General features: G+C 38.2%; 1 protein-coding gene across 1 annotated transcript; it reads right to left on the minus strand.

Annotated features, from left to right (window-relative positions):
• Positions 1–8,124: 8,124 nt before the first annotated feature.
• On the minus strand, positions 8,125–11,652 carry LOC149145869 (uncharacterized). The gene has a single exon (XM_089452590.1). It carries the CDS (start codon positions 11,650–11,652, stop codon positions 8,125–8,127), a length of 3,528 nt encoding a protein of 1,175 aa, XP_089308716.1.
• Positions 11,653–16,690: the final 5,038 nt, after the last annotated feature.

Raw genomic sequence — 16,690 nt, forward strand, 5'->3', positions numbered from 1 at the left:
AGGCAGAGGAAAGAGAGATGTATATTGGTTCCAGAAGATCTTGTGCACAATGTGAAGCCATGGAAGACCTTTACAGGGGTTCAGTATAGGATATTAACGAGGGTTGCATGATCGCAGTGCTAGCAGATAGAGATCCCAATGACTATCCATTTTGGGTTGCTAATGTTATAAAGGCTTGTATAGAAAATGAGGATGTTACAGGTGTTAAAGTGCATTTTTATGCCACAAATACACACCCATTCAATGGTGTGTATAAGCTAGAGATGGTAGTTGACAAAAACAATGGCGTAAAGAGAAAAAGAAAGGGTACAAATATAAATCATCGCCGCACAGACATCTTAAAATTGGAGGATGTTGACATACTTGTTTATGAATTAAATTTAACAAAGAGAGGAACTGTTCGCTTCAAAACGATAGAGATTCTGAAAAGGTTGTTACTAGAAGGAACAATGTTGAGATGAGAGTTTGCTGAAACTAGTCGTAGATCTAGAAGAATTTTGATCCCTGAAATGGTGGGCATGCATGTGGACTCAGATGGGACACTAGTTGATGAAAGAGAAGAATATGGAACATATTCGTTAGCATCCAGTCAGTCATATGAAGATGTGAATTCTGATGGTATGCAAGAAAATATGAGTGATTTTGAATAATTGTCTAGGACAGTCTATATAACTGATGTTTGCATCGTATCTTGAAATAAAATTTTTGATTTCCATATGTTGTTAAATCAGAAGTTATGAGTCATTTTTATGTTGTTTGATCATATGTCTTAATTATGATAAATTTTATTGTTTAAAATATCTACAATACAACATTAAATTAGAGATATAATGTATGTTTCATTCAATATACAAATAATGACATTTGCATTCATTTAGTCATGTAATTTGTTCATAATGTCATGGTTTTTTAATTTTATGGTTGAAAAAATTCCAATTTCTTTTGTATCTAGCATGTTATGGTTGAAAACATGTTGAATTTATACTTAGGAAAGAAAAATGTTATTCTATCAAAAGCATTAGTGTGTTTTTTCCTCATAAACAATTTGTTTTTGCACATAAAAATTCTGTTTTACTAGCATTTTTTAAAATGTTGCAAAATTGACCCTAAAAAAAAATCATCGTTCCAGTATCAACACTTTTTCGTTTTCAAGGTTTCTTTTGCACGAAAATTTCGTTTTCATTGCCATTTTTAAAACATATTCAAAATTGACCCTAAAATAAAATAACATTGTTCCAGTATACACACTTTTCGTTTTTAGCACTGTTTTTGATGTTTTTCTGGGGTTTTTTGGCCAGAGTTTGTATTTTGAGTTTATAGTTTCCATTTCAAATTTTACATTTTTGGAAGTCAAAAAGGTGCTGATTAAAATAAATTTGATGAGGTAGCTTGAAGAAAAGTGTTAGATTCTGGACATTGGCATACAAAAATTTTTCAACAAGCTGGAAGCCCTCTACAAAAAGGGACTTCCTAATTTATTGGTAATAAATGATAAGCTCAATATGTGGTGTGATTAAAGTGAGAAATTGATGATCAAGGCCAAAGACATTTCTAAAGTTATCACTGGAAGAATCAACATGACAGGAAAAGCATTCTTGGAAGCATTGGCATATGACTTGGACATTCAGTATGAAATTAAACACATATTCATTTCCAAACCAACATTTGCTAAATATACTGAAGTGGACAAGGTTTACAGAAAGTTACTGAAGACAACTATCCCTAGTGAGCAGTGCTGGGATAAATTATGCGAATTACTAGAGTAAGCAGAGGATTTGGTTGTACAACTCAACATCAACAACACAACAGGATTCGAAGGGCCAAACAGTGAGCAATCCCACAAATTTAGTGCCAACACTTTAAACAGTTCAAATTTTCCTAAATTTTTGTAATAAATTAGATAGATTCAATTTAGGAATTCCTAAATACATCCTAGTCGGTTTTGACAAGATTTTTTGTAAATATCTTATAAATACTTCTCTTTTAGAAGTATCAAGGGTTGATTTCTGCGTGGATTTTTGCATTCCAGAACACTGTTGTACTATTTTCATTTGATGGGTTGATCAATAATAAAAATGACATTCTGCATAAGATTTATGTGACTGTCTGGTGAAGTGTTTCTTTCACTATCTATGTGTTTATTCCTTTGTTTCCCTCTTACGTTTTCTGAAATCTGAATTCTTTTACAGAGAGTAGCTGAACATAATTTGTTGAAAAATACACTCTGCTTCTGGCTGTAGATACTTTCAATGTTTTCTTCTAATATCATGTTAAGGAATTCTTGTTTTCTCTTTAACTTCTATTGAACTTATATCTTTTCTTCCATTCCATTTCACTTAAATATGAACGATCCATTTAGTTTAGCTACCTTGCCCTGTGAAACTCCTTTCTAAAAGCTGAAACATACCCCCTTTGAATTGTAGATTCCACAGCCTAATGGACGGTTCAGGCACTTAATCAACTAATCAATTTAAAACCAAACTTCAAATACTCATAACTAGCCTAATATCTAATACAACAAAGCTAAATCTCACAGAGAGAACCCTCTCTGAAGCTGACAGGGCTAGATCCCATCTTCCAAAGCAGGTTTGTGGTTACCTTTGTGATTTTCTTCCGCAACCTCGGAAAATTACAGTGTTAACACCATGTTCTCTCTGTTCCACATCCCTGTTACCATTCTTTCTGCCCACTTGACCGTCACAACTAGTCATCGTTTCCCCTCGAAATCCCTTCTCACAAACATTACCTCCATTGACTGTGTCTTGGTTATATAATTCATAACTATAAACTTTAATAATTATATAATTATAAGTATATAGTTTATCAATTATATAATTAATTAATTAAAAAAAAGAGGGTGTGATTATTTTATTATTTTTATTATTTAATATATATATATATATATATATATATATCAAAAAAATTTATGTAAAGAAAATGCATTTAATTAAAAAAATAATAATAATAAAAATGATAAAAAAGAAGAAGGGGAGAGTAGACATAACCCTAGGTTCAAGAGTATACCTAACCTTGGACTCAAAACAAAAATCATGGAAGATGAGCTACTAATGACGTGGTCAAATGAAGAAATTATTAGCGGTTAAGTGAAGAGAAGACACTCGTAGAAAATAAGACGTCAAGTCCTTTCATCAACAAGTTTCGAGGACAAAGCTTTTGAAGGAGAAGGCAATGTCACGAACATAAATTGGATAAAATAAAATAAAACATAAATAAATATAAATAAATGTAAATACTAAATAATCAAGTAATGATTATGTTAAGTAGTCATTAGTTAGGTGAAAAGGCATGTCTAAAAGACATGCCCAGTCACGAAAGGACACCTTATTAGGTATATATGCGGGTCCTCATTGTAACAATCATTCATTATTTATATATTTTTATATATAATAAATTATTATTACAAAATATCTCTTGTGTATTTTTACATTTAAGTCAATAAGATACAGGTCTTGTCGCTTCAAGGACTGACCTAAAACATGATGACCCAAGCATGAAACCCATGTTTTAATATGTCAAATTAATAATAATAAAAATTTCTTTTTCTTTCTTTTGATAAAAGCATTTCAAATATAATATGAAGACCCAACCTAGTTACATTCTTCAGCGCATTACTTGTTCTTATCTCTTTGCTTTTTCTAATTGAGTTGTCATGAAGGTGCTTCTTCATTAAGTGTCTTTTCATTCTGATGCAATTCTATCTTAAGTTTGTTGAGATTCTCATCTCTTTCTTTAATTTGATGCTTTAAAAAGACTATTTCTTCCTTTGTTTTGACAAGGTCATGATCAACATTTTGTACTTGTTTCTTGAGTTCCTCATTTTCTTCTTTTAGTCTGCTTATCTCTTCTAAAGTAGCCACAAGTTTTTCCTCGAGGTCTACTTCAACTACTATTTCAGGGTTCTCTTCATCATCATCCCTTTTTATGCAAATGGTGCCTTCATCCTTGTTTTCAACTCTCTTCTATGGCTTTAGATTATCTTTGTGCTCTTTGCCACCATATTCTAGATTCGAGGTCATGAGAAAAACTCCTTTTGAGTGAAGATCTTGAATATTCACCCAAAGCTCTTTTGTTGTTGAACATTTCTCCATTTTGACTTTTATAGGATCTGGTAGGCCCCTCAAGTTTGCTTCCGTTGTTTTTATATTGGATTCTTCTGACTCATATGTAGTAGTGCTTTTAGTAATAATTGATTCCCATACTTCACTACCAAGGGCCATCAGAAAGAACTCCATTCTTGTACTCCATAGTTCAAAATTTGTTCCATTGAACATGGGGGATTTGCCAACCTGTTTTAGATCTATTTTCATAACTGAGGAGGATATATTTTTAGAAGGTTTGGAGCCTTTTCTTCTTGATTTTTCCATTTGTGTTCCTTGGATCTACTTTCTATCTGTTAAGTTGTGCTTGAAGGTATTGACTTTGATACCAGTTGTTGGAATAACGATTTTTGTTAGGCCAAAACCTGCATGCATTAGTCTTTGCTAAAATCGTCAGAGTTAGGATCCATGAGAGGTGGTTAGTCCATGTCGCGAAACACATGGGCAGCGCTGAACTTGATGTCGAACACAGACAAATAGCATCCATCCAAAGTCTATATGGGTGACTTGGCTATGGTTCTAGTGGATCCTAATGTTGGCGAATGACTAAAGGTCTTAAAAAAAGGAAGGGAAGAAGGGGAGGACAAGTGACCCCATTACTTGATCCCCCCGCTTTATTTTTATATATTTTTTGGTTTTTGGTAGTTTGTGCCTTTTATATTTTTATGCTCTTTCTGAATGCAATTATGCATAATGTATTTGCGACAAAGGATTTGGGCAAATCCTTGATGAATGCACATGTTATGCATATACAGAATGTATTTTCCTTTCAATCATGAATGAAGATACAGGTTCTTTTCTCAGAAAAATAATAATTAAAACTAGCTACTAATTTATGAGCTCTTACTGGATATAAGGCATTAAAAAATGACTAGTGTAGAGGCTTTTAGTTCGTTGTTCAAATAAAGCTTTGTTTGTCGACATCATTATCACTCCCTCAATTTTATTCAACTTGTTCTCCTTGTACCTCATTTGCCTCAATTCCCTTCTAATTTACTTATATTATCTCTCCCTTTCATCCTACCTTTGATGACCATGCCCATATGATGCCATTCAGCCGTGGAGACCATTATTTTTGTTCCAACAACTCACTATTGTGTTCTTTTTAAACATTTTTTTTAACAAAACTATGCTTTTCCTTGTTCTTCTTGTGGGTTTCCACAAATGAATCACTATTTTGTATATCTTAGTGACAACATCCAAATATCTATGAACATTACCTTTTACCCTACCCAACCATATTTCATAATGTGGGTTTGATGATCGCACTATGATCATTTTAACAATTTCTCTCAGAGAGAATTCATGTCTAGGCTTGTTACATAGAGTCCAATGTAGCGATTCTCAATAGTATAGAAATTATCACTTAAGTAAGCTTCCTTGAATTCATGTGGGTTGCATATGATCATTGCTTCTTATTTTTTGCATTAGGAATGACTAGTAATTATTTCTTGAGTGCATAGTGGTCAAAAAGGTGTCCATGGATTTTATAATATTCTCCCAATAAGTTATCTTAGCATTTCAATATTGTCTCTTGGTTATATTGATGGCAAAAAATGACCTTCATCAATATTAGGGAGACCACCTGGTTAGAGCCCAAAATTAGACTCTTTTTTGTTTGGAATGGTGGTTCCGACGGGTTCAATTGGGTCTACTGACTTGTAAAAAAGGAATTGCTCCAACAAATGAAGACTTAAGAGGTAAGGAAGATAAGTGGAGTGAGTGGCGTTGGGTTGACTTGTTACAATATGTAGAATAAATAAAACATAAATTAAACTAAGTTATATACTAAGTAACCCATGTATTCATACACTGATGTGAACTAGAAAGCTAATGTGTGACTGAAACTATAGATTTACAACCTATAATGTTAATTAAATCAATCTAAGATGATTAATTCAATTAAATAGTTAATTGAATTAATGATAACACATTCACATACAATTTCAAGATCTTGTTTAACTTATACTTATCATCAAATAAAGAAACACAAAAAGGAGCGTTTATCTATATTGACAGAAGACCAAAAGCATAAGGGAATATTGTAGGGTTTATAAACAATACACAACTCGGGACAACAAATAAGCAACCAAATTGCATCTTTGAGACATGTGAAGGAAATCATGTATTCATATGTGCAATAAGATCAATAGTTGCAGGAGAAGAGTTATTGATCCATTATAACTTGAATTGAATAGATACAAACATTGCCATTATGGTGGTGGTATGTAACCTCTTATTAATGATTCTTATGTGTTTATGTTTAAAGATATAATGCTACACCAAAAAGTAGCATGGTAAGCTGAGAAATTCACTGTTAAAATGCTCAAATTAATTTAAATTTTAGCTATTTTTTCTTGTCTCATAGTCTCATTTATGCAGGTCCTTTGCCATAAAAACTTGGGTTTGAAAATGCCATAATTACTCAATGCGTGCCATAGGACCAGTCCTTTATTCATCATGTTTGTATGCACTTATATGTCCATCAATTAAATGTTTATTTTGATACTTTTTTTTTGTGTAAATCAGACGTTTATATTATAGCACAAAATATAGTACAAAAAATCTGCAAAGGCAGATCGAGAAGCACTGACAGACTAGAAACCAAAACGCATCAACTGCTCAGAGAGTTCAAAAAGAAACGGCTCAGCGCACACCGCGCAGGGTGGCCCGAACTAGGAGCTGATGCCTGTTTACCCAACACTATCAAAACTTGACAATACATAACAACAACATTAAGAAACAAAGGCCGAAGCATGGAAAGAGAAGAGGAAAACAGTGAAGGGGACGACACTAAATGAACTTGCCCATGCGACTAATTGTATCCAGACCAACCTCCCGAACATGTTTGTCCACTTTGGCTTGCAGGGCTTCGATTGGCTCGTTCTCCTGCACTTCTGTCGTGGTCTGCTGCTGATTCATGGGTACTGGGTTCACGGTGTCCCTCAGGATCCTGATAAGCAAAGTGAGCTTTTTGTTAACTGTTTCAACAGCCTCGTGCACAGTTGTGATTCTGCGGTCCAACGAACTGTTGTAATCGATGATTTTGGCCATTTGGGCCTCCGTCAGGTTCACCTCATTCACTACTTGCTGTTTTTCTTTCTCGATAGACTCCAGGGCTTTAGCAATGAGAGTCTTGATGCGCCAACTCTCTGCTTTCGTTCTGACAAACTGCGTTGCTCTCTTCGAAGGACTACCCGGTCCTTCATCCAGTCGACCTCTTCCGCAATATCCTCCTCCGTTCGCCCAACTTCCTCTTGTTTAGCCTTGGCTTCCAGCTCGGCTACTTTGCGTTTGTTCTTGCTTGCCGTTCTGGTCTCATACCCTCTCTTCGCAGCTTGTAGCTCCTGATTCGCAACATAGCAACGACAACTCCCTGCGTCCATAGCTAACTCTCTATGCTCGTTCCAGCTGATGCAATTGCTGATGAGGGAGACGTGCTCAGCTCTATTTTGAAACACTATGGAGAAAACAGGGTATCTACTCTCTGATATATAGTGCATTCCCTTGTAGTTCCTCATGAAGCCTGTCTTAATCCAGCGAGTAGTTGGAGTACTGTTGTAATAAATTCGGTTGAAGTACGTACAAGCCGAGCCGCTCCAAGCCGAATGAACTTGATTGTAGCTGATCTTAATCCATATTGAGTTGTGCCATGTGTCCCATACTTCTGAGCTGTTGATATGGTAATTTGTGTTGTTTGATCTTTCCTGATTACCAACAAATCTGGCCTCCTTGTGCCATGACTCGGGCCAACCCGCTCCTCTCGAAATCATCATAAATGTTGCTGATGCTTTCCCATACGGAACCGTCCCAGGTGTCTCATCTCCTATACTACTGATGCGGTATACTCTGTGGCGTGATCTGTTATGATCATTCGTCTGGCTGGCCTGCCGCCGCCGAGAGTTCCACCGCCAAAATTGTCCTCTCATCCAACTCCCGTGGATATTATTGCTGTCGTGGCCGGTTTCTTCAAACCTCCGGTGCCGTGACCCGAAACCGTTATCGGCTAGGCTTGATCGGCTTCGGTTAAGTCCTTCTCTGCCAGCTGTGCGCATGTCGCTTTGAGAATTGGGCAGTCCACCTCCTGCCAACAACTGTCCCAGACTTTGTCCTGGTTGTCCACACCATGGTTTGCCAAGTGGTCTGCCAACCCGTTCGCTTTCCTTCTGACTGTTTGGAACACTAAACCTCTCATTCCTGCTATCAGCTCCGCTATGTTCTCAGTGACCTTAGCCAACCTCCAATGTTTGGTAGCTTTACTGGCCCTGGTACCTGCTTGTATGCGTTTAGCCGTCGTGATTGCCAAAGAGGAATCCCCTTCTACTATTACATTGCCTCTTCGAATTGTCCTTAGGATTCTCAGACCTTGTTCGAGCGCAGCAAACTCCATTTCATTGTTTGTGCTTTCACCAAGCGCCCTACAGTAGATATGTAAAATTTCTCCGGCCTGATTTCGAATTACGCCTCCGATGCCTGCTGTGCCGGGGTTGCCCCTCGAGGCCCCGTCAAAATTCAGTTTTAGGCCTCCCTCCGGCGGACATTGCCATCTGATGGTTTGCGAGGAAGGTTGTAACCTGTTTCCCAAATTCGGTTGATTGCTGGATGCCTCCAAATGAAAGCTCTTCAGGATGCGTAAGTCCTGAGCCGACGGTTTTTCATTCGGTTCTTCTTTGCATTTTGTCTGAATGAGCTGTTGGATGTTAATTAAAATTGAATCTTTGGAAAATTCTATATTTCTGATTTCCTCTTGAAATATCCTTTGATTACGCTCCTTCCATATCGTCCATAATATGAATCCTGGGACACATTTCCATATGCTGTCAACTCTACGAATGTGAGAAAAGTTTTTCCTCCAATTAATGATAGTTCCATGAATGGAATCTCTGTCACGGTCGGAGGCGCCTAGCAATCCTTCCATCCAGTGCCAAAGCTGGTTAGCCCACTCATAAGAATTGAAAAGGTGATTCATGGTTTCCGCTGTGTCCGTGCACGTTGGGCACCTTGAGGGTCCCCTGAAGCCTTTTTTAAGTAGGTTTTCCCAGGTCAGTGTTTTCTTTTGCATAAGAAGCCATAAGAAGGTTCTGATTTTCGGCCAGGAAAGGCTGTCCCATACCTTGTCGGACCAGGGCACAATTTCAGGCTGCTCTTCCTTTTCTATGATACTCCTGGCTTCTTTCAGGGAAAAATCTTCGTTGCCATTCGGACCCCATCTCAGCTTATCATTCTCTCCGGCTATCCGAATTTTCCTTTTGAGAATTTTCTGATTTAGAATCTGAATAATTTCCTGAGTGTTTTCGTTATTGCTTGAATTGAAAACCATCCACTCCCTCCATTCCGGGTCTCTACTGATTGGGTTCCAGTATTGATTGACTCTGTATTTGCCCTCATTTTGATTTATTTGCTTCAGGGGTAAAAGCTGTGGGGATTCCAGTTTAGGGGATTGCTGCCATGCATCCTCCCAGAAAAGAGCTTGAGTTCCATTTCGTATCTCCCAGAAACTGTGTTCCTGAACTATGCTTCTGTTGTTTTTAGCATGATTCCATATTGGCGAGCCATCAGGAGCGTCCTGTATTCTGATAAGGTCTAGATTGTTACAATTCGGCATATACTTTTCCTTCCAATGATTGGCCCAAGGTAGGCTTGTATCAGTGATCCATTTCCACCAGATTTTGGCACCACAGATTCTGTTGACCACTGAGGGATCAACCAGATTTAGTCCCCCCCTATCCTTTGGTTTACATAATTTCTGCCAAGCAACCAGAGACCATTTTTTCTTGTCGCCGTTTCCACTCCATAAAAAGGATCGTTGGATAATTCTTATTTGATTCAAGATTCCTTTTAGAGCTGGAAGAATTGATAACAGATATTGCGGAATAGCCTGCAGGACAACTTTGGTTAATATGAGTCTGCCTGCGAAATTTAGAGCTCTGTTTGTCCAATGCTTGCATTTCCTCTCCATACTGGCCAGAACTTTCTCCCAATGAGCCTTTTGCCATGGTTTGAGTGTGAGAGGGGCTCCAAGATATCTCGATGGCAAGGTTCCAATTTTAAATCCCAGAAGCCGAGATAGATGAGATTGGATAGCCTGATGAGTATTGAAAAAGAAAATTGTAGACTTGGAGAAATTGATCTCCATGCCCGAGGCTCTGCTGAACAAGTTGAGAATGTCCCTGTAAGCTAATGCTTCTTTCACTGTTGGAACACCATGTAACATGGTATCATCCACAAACTGTTGATGAGTTGTGGCTGGAATTGACCTAATAGGTTGCAGACCTTTAATTTGACCCTCTTCTTTTTTCTTGGCTATTATTCTGCTTAGGCCTTCCACGAGAATGAAAAATAAGAAAGGGGATAGGGGATCACCCTGTCTAATGCCTCTTGAGGGACTAAAGGGGGCTGAGGGGGTGCCATTCACAAGGATAGAGAGTCTAGGAGATTTTATGAGGGCTAAAACCCATTTTATCCATTGCCTACTGAATCCAAATGCTTCTAAAACTGCTTCCAGGTAGGTCCAGCTTACTTTGTCATAAGCTTTAGATAGATCTAATTGCATAAGCATTCCGGCTTCTTTCCTCGATTGAAGTGAATGAATCATCTCCTGTGCCAGCAGAATGTTATCTAAAATTTGCCTGCCTTCAACGTAGCCAGATTGCTCCTGCGATATTATGCCCGGTAGGATCGACTTCAGCCTGTTGGCTATGACCTTGGAGATGATTTTGTAGATGACATTACATAGAGCTATGGGCCTAAATTTCTCCGGTTTATTTGCTTCTTCAACTTTGGGAATGAGAGCAATGAAGGTTGAATTCAGAGATTTTAGGATGGTTTTGGAACGTCTTGAATCTTCCACAACTTCCCATATTTCTTGCTTAACAATGTGCCAGCAGGCTTTGTAGAAGTTGATGGTGAATCCATCCGGTCCTGGTGCTTTGTCGCTGGGCATGCTCCGTACTGCCTCCTCCACTTCTTCCAAAGTAATTTCTCTTCTTAGGGCCCAATTCTGATCCTCTGTAATAGATTTAGGGATGGCATTAGTGATTTCCTTGATGGCTTCCTCTCTGTTGATCCCCGGTTCTTGTGCTATAAAGCTGAAGTGATCCGATAATGAGGCAGATATTTCGTTATGATTCTTAAGGATTTCTCCTTCACTATTTTTTAATTCTAAGATCTTGTTGGCACTTCTATAATCCATGGCTGACCTATGGAAGAACTTAGTATTTTGCTCCCCTTCCTTCAACCATTGAATTCTCGACTTCTGCCTCCATAAGGACTCTTCCTGCTTGCATCTGTTATGCCATTGTTGAGTGAGCTCTTTTTCTTGCTCAGAGGTCTCCTCATTTCTGCATCCTGCCGCACCATCCTTTTGAATTTGTTCCAGCTTGTTTTCTAGGATGATTTTCTCCTGAAAGATGTTTCCAAACACTGTTTTATTCCAATCTTTTATCCTTATTTTGATGTTTTTTAGTTTCTTTTGAAGATTGAACATTTTGGAGCCCGTTTCATCCAAAGGTTCTGACCACCATTTTTCAACCATCGAGAGAAAGTTGGGGTGTTCTATCCAGAACTTTTCGAATCTAAAGGGTTTGTTCCTGGGGGTGCCCTGAAGCTCGACAATGAGTGAGATCGGCCAGTGATCCGACCCTCCACTTGGGAGGATGTTCGATTCAACTGTTGTTCCATCCATAATTATGCTTTCCGAGACTAAGAAACGATCCAGTCTGGATGCTATTAATCTCTCGCCCCCCCCTTCTGTTGTTCCAGGTAAATTTACCACTCTTAGGGTATACATCTACCATTCTGGCATTTTCAATGAAACTTATAAAAGCCTCCGCATCCCTGTTTAGTTTTCTAAGGCCTCCTTTTTTTCCAGGAGGGAGGTGATCATGTTAAAATCTCCCCCCAATATATAATTAGAGTCTGGGTGCCTTTCTATGAGTTTGGATAACGAAGCTAGGAAATTTAATTTATCTTCTAACTTTTGAGGGCTGTATATATTGATACATAAGAAAGATCTGGAGTTACCTGTAGGTTGAGCTTCCAGTGCTATGTAGTGTTTGCTTGCCTCAGCCGTTAGAATCTGGATTTCCCTTGTATCCCAAAACGTAGCTAGGCCTCCTTCTCGCCCTTGGCTCTCGATCTCCAGGACTTCAAAGTTTCTCCCCAACTTGTTGCGTAGGCGATCTATGCTGACTCTATTACATTTGGTCTCTTGTAGGAACAATATTTCCGGGTTGTATTTCTGCATCTGCCGCTTTAGAATTCTCTGCTTAGCCTGGCTGTTAAGCCCCCTTGCGTTCCATGAGACAATCTTCATAATTAAACAATTGGTTGGAAGGACGGGAAAGCACTTAGCATCTTTATCTTACCTGAGTTAAACAACATCTCACCTAGCTCCTGCAGAACCTCTCCGCTTGTTTTGCGGCCTCTACGTCGTTTCTGCCTCGAGCCGGAAGTTTTTCCCAGGAGTTCTTTATAATGTAGGCTGCTGCCTTTGACTATACCTAACTTTCTATTTTGTTTTTCTAGTTCGGCTTTCTGCCGTGCTATGAATAACTCATTGACCTTCTTGATTTCTTCCTCCGGTGCTGCCTCGATTCCTCTGGCTCTCCAGCTCTCAACAATCGCTGGTAGGTCTATTCCTTCCATAGCTAGGGTCTCTTCCAGCTCCAGATCCTCACTCCCCCCTTCACTGGTGAGCATTTCTGTTTCTTCTTCCGTTTCTACTGTTCTTTCCTGCATTTGGACTTCATTGTTAAAGTCTCCTTCCTCAGTCCCTTTCCTGGTTGGTTCTTCCTGTCCTTCTTGCCCTGCCTCCACATTAGGTATATTCTACTTGTCCTCCGAGTCAGTCTCAAGATCTAGGATCTCAAAGGGGTTGCTGAAGTGATTTCTTTCGGTATTGCCTTTGTTAGCTCTTCTTCTGTTGGCTCTCTGCCTGTTCTTTGGTTTAATGAAATTGTTCTTGTCTTTGTTGTTCTGTATTGTTTCATCTTCTACCTCCTTTCTATTCAGTGGACAGTCCCTTATCAGATGCCCATGCTCGTGGCATTTACGACACCTAAAGGGTATTTGCTCATAGTCTAAGGCCTGAAAGTATTCCTCATCCCTGTACTCGAGCCATAAGCCTTCATGCAATGCGCCAGAGACATCCAGTTCCACACAAATTCTAGCGTATGATGTGTATCTTTTCTGCATAGTAGCCTCCGAAGCTTTAACAAAGGTGCCCAGCTTATCACCAATTTGTTTTAAGGCGTTCAAGCCCCAATAGTCTATTGGGAGAGAGAACAGTCTGATCCATACCGGGACTTGAGTAAACGATTCCTTTTCTGGGACGAAGTTTGGCTTCCAAGGTCTCATGTACAAGCCCGCAGATGCTAGAAAGTAGGGACCACCTTCGAAAACTCTGTCTTTATCTTCTAGATTTGAAAAGACTACCGTAAAAAATCCTTTAGCACCCAGATGAAGCTGCACATCCCCTTTCGGCTTCCACTGCTGTCTTATCCATTGGCACAGAGTCCTTTCAGATGGCCAGACTCCCATGAATTTACAAATGATGGCATGTTCCGCCATATGCTCTCTGTAAGCCTGGATTTCAGGGTCATTGATTATTACCCTAAGGTTGTCTGTTTTTTTGGGCTTGCAGGCATTATTATTCGTTGAGGTCTTGTTGGGGTTCGCGCTGGTCTCCCCCTCCTTCTCCGGTTGACCCTCGTTATTGCTTTTTGGCTCTTTGTCTTCTTCTGGTTGTTCCTCCTCGTTTCCTGAGGGTTTGAGCTTTGCGTCTATTTTGTCTTTAGTGTTTGCTCTGTTCTGCTTCTCTTTATTCCTGACTTCTGAGGTGTTGTCTGTCTTGTCAGGTATCATTGGTTTCTTCTCCTTGTTTTTTCTGCTATTCTGCATCTTGCTGTCCATTCCACCTATTCTAACTCCCTCTTTCAGGTTCTGTCGCTGCTTCTGCATGACAATCTGCTTATAAGTTGGGGTCCCACTGGACCCCTCTGCTCCCATCCAGTCCGACAGCGCTTGCCCCTTTCGAAACAGTGCTGCCAATCTGAATCTGTGTTGTTCCAGCACTGTATCAAACGCTATTCAGCATGAACCCTAACCCTCGACCGAGACTTCCCCATGTGATTTTGTGAGTCATTTTGAACATCATGTTTATTTTGATACTTATCCTATAACATTTTTGTAAAATATTTCACTGCTCTCATTATATTATTATGTGGCAGGTTCATCCACATGGAAAAGCACCTACATAGTCAAAAGTAAACAAATAACAATTTCACTTTACATTTGCTGTGAATTTTTGATTATTTGTTTATATAATCGAAATAATATTTTTTCCTTTGTTGAAATATTTAGTTCAAGTCCCATGGCAATGGTGTTCTTGATGAGGAAGAATTGTGGTCACCCCCCAACCTTGAGGTGACAATAACATCTATGTGAAGAAAACAAACAACAAATTATGGAGTTGATTCATAGTAGGGATCATAGTCGTATGACTGAGACTAACATCAAAAAATTAGAGAATATATTGAGTCATATAAGGTAATAACCATATTTTAAAGTGAGTTTTAGTTTTTTTTTGTTCTTTCTAAATATTTAATCATAATATCATAAGTTTAAATATTTAATCAAAAAAATATTTTATTTCTTATGTAGAGTTATTTGGAGAAAATTTGTCCCCCTCATCAGTTAGCGAATCCTCATATCAATGTTGGTGCTAGTGGAACTAACGAGAAACAACATGAGCGTCTAACCAACATTAGCACCCAAAATATATTTGCGAGGTAACTATTCACTTCTCCACCTTCAAGTGGCCATGTTCCTAGTACTAACATTGGGTCCACACAATTGGTTGTGACCTATGAGCACATGACCCCCGAGCCAAACACAACCAAACTATGGATCAGGTGGTGATAGAGGTCACCCTAGTACTAATGATATTATGGGTTCATTTCCTAGAGTATCACATGTTAAGAGCACAGGGAAAATTGCGAGCACATTTTTGGTGAATGACAAAATACTTTCAATAAAAGCAACAAAAATTCATGGGATTTTTTAATGTTTTAACTATTTCATGTCTTTTTTAATTCTAAAACACAAGTCATCTATATTATTATTTTCAAATTAATGATCATATCTTTTTGCATGTAGGTAAAAACTTGTTTTATACAAAGATGGACAACAAAGCGTTAGATATTTTTGGGTCCACCATACACAAAAGCTAGAATTGCCAAAATTCCAACCTAAAAAAAGAGCTTCTGGACTAACTTGAAGATCTATTTGGGGTACATACCTTCAATAAAACCAAGGTCATCACCGCAATCGAAAAACAATTAAAATATTTATGAGACTAGTATATGAAAAACTTTATAGGTAACCCTAGGTATGAGCACCCTCCCATGATTCCTGAGATGGAAAGGAAGGGCCTCATCGAGGATGCAAAGTGGAAGCATATGAGAAGAGAAGGGAAACACCACCTTGTCAAGCAAGGTATACATTACATATTGAATTCAATATTTTTAATTTTCTTTAGTTTTGAATAAAATTACAGTATATAACAAACTTGAAACTTTTCATAGGCTTCCCGACACTGCAAAGGAAATCGGGGCTAGATTTGAGAAGCATGGGCATCATAAACTTGGACAGGGCAACTATTTAAAGCTACAGGCACAAATTGTAAGTACCTAAAACTTCTTAACAATATTATCTGTTATATCGCCTTCAAACATTCTGGTAAGTGTGCTATAAAATTACAAAAATTAATACTCCTATGCAATGCAGGTTGATGCATTTAGAACTGAAGCTCCGAAGGAAGACCTTGTATTGGTTTCATGTTTAGATTTAAAGGCATAGTCGAATGTCGAAAAAGGATGGGGCAAACCCCAATATCTAGTTTGAAGGAATGTAAATACAAATCAATCCAGAATAACTTGTCATTATTTATAAAATACAATCATGTTTGATATAAATCTATTGTGTTGTTTTTTTTTAAGTAGCAAGGGAGTGGTACAAATATAGACAACCCTATGAGTCCTAAGCATAATTCCTCTGATAATGTGCACCAATAAGAACAATTTGGTTCTCCCGAGGAACCCCATGACAGTGGGGTGCAACCCCAAGACATTTCATCAACAGATGAGGCCCATAATGGTAATAAGGCTCGTATAATAATCATTTACTTAATAATTTTGTACTTATAAATTATGTACTTCTAATTTGTTTTTACTTATTCATTTACAATTGTCTACTTGTAATTTTTATGGTTTGATTGGTATAACATGCTGTATAGGAGGATCCTCAACCAAAAGAGGACCATGAGATAATCATTGCAACGGTGTTGACTAGTGCACAAGGTAAATAATTACATTGCAAAGTTATTTTTTATTGTTAAACAACTACTTCAATGATATTCAATAAATGACCATATAATATTAATATTTTTTGCAGGTGATGCTCCTCCACAACATCCTCGACTTCGTGAGAACATCACGACCATGGGTGTAATGCATCAGAGGAGCCAATTACAATCATCATTAGAACAACCCCAGCTAGAAGATGAAAATGCA

This window comes from Pinus tabuliformis, chromosome X (genome assembly GCF_031772625.1).
Source record: "Pinus tabuliformis cultivar Carrire ecotype Pingquan chromosome X, CPIR1, whole genome shotgun sequence".
In the NCBI taxonomy this organism is placed as follows: Eukaryota; Viridiplantae; Streptophyta; class Pinopsida; order Pinales; family Pinaceae; genus Pinus; species Pinus tabuliformis.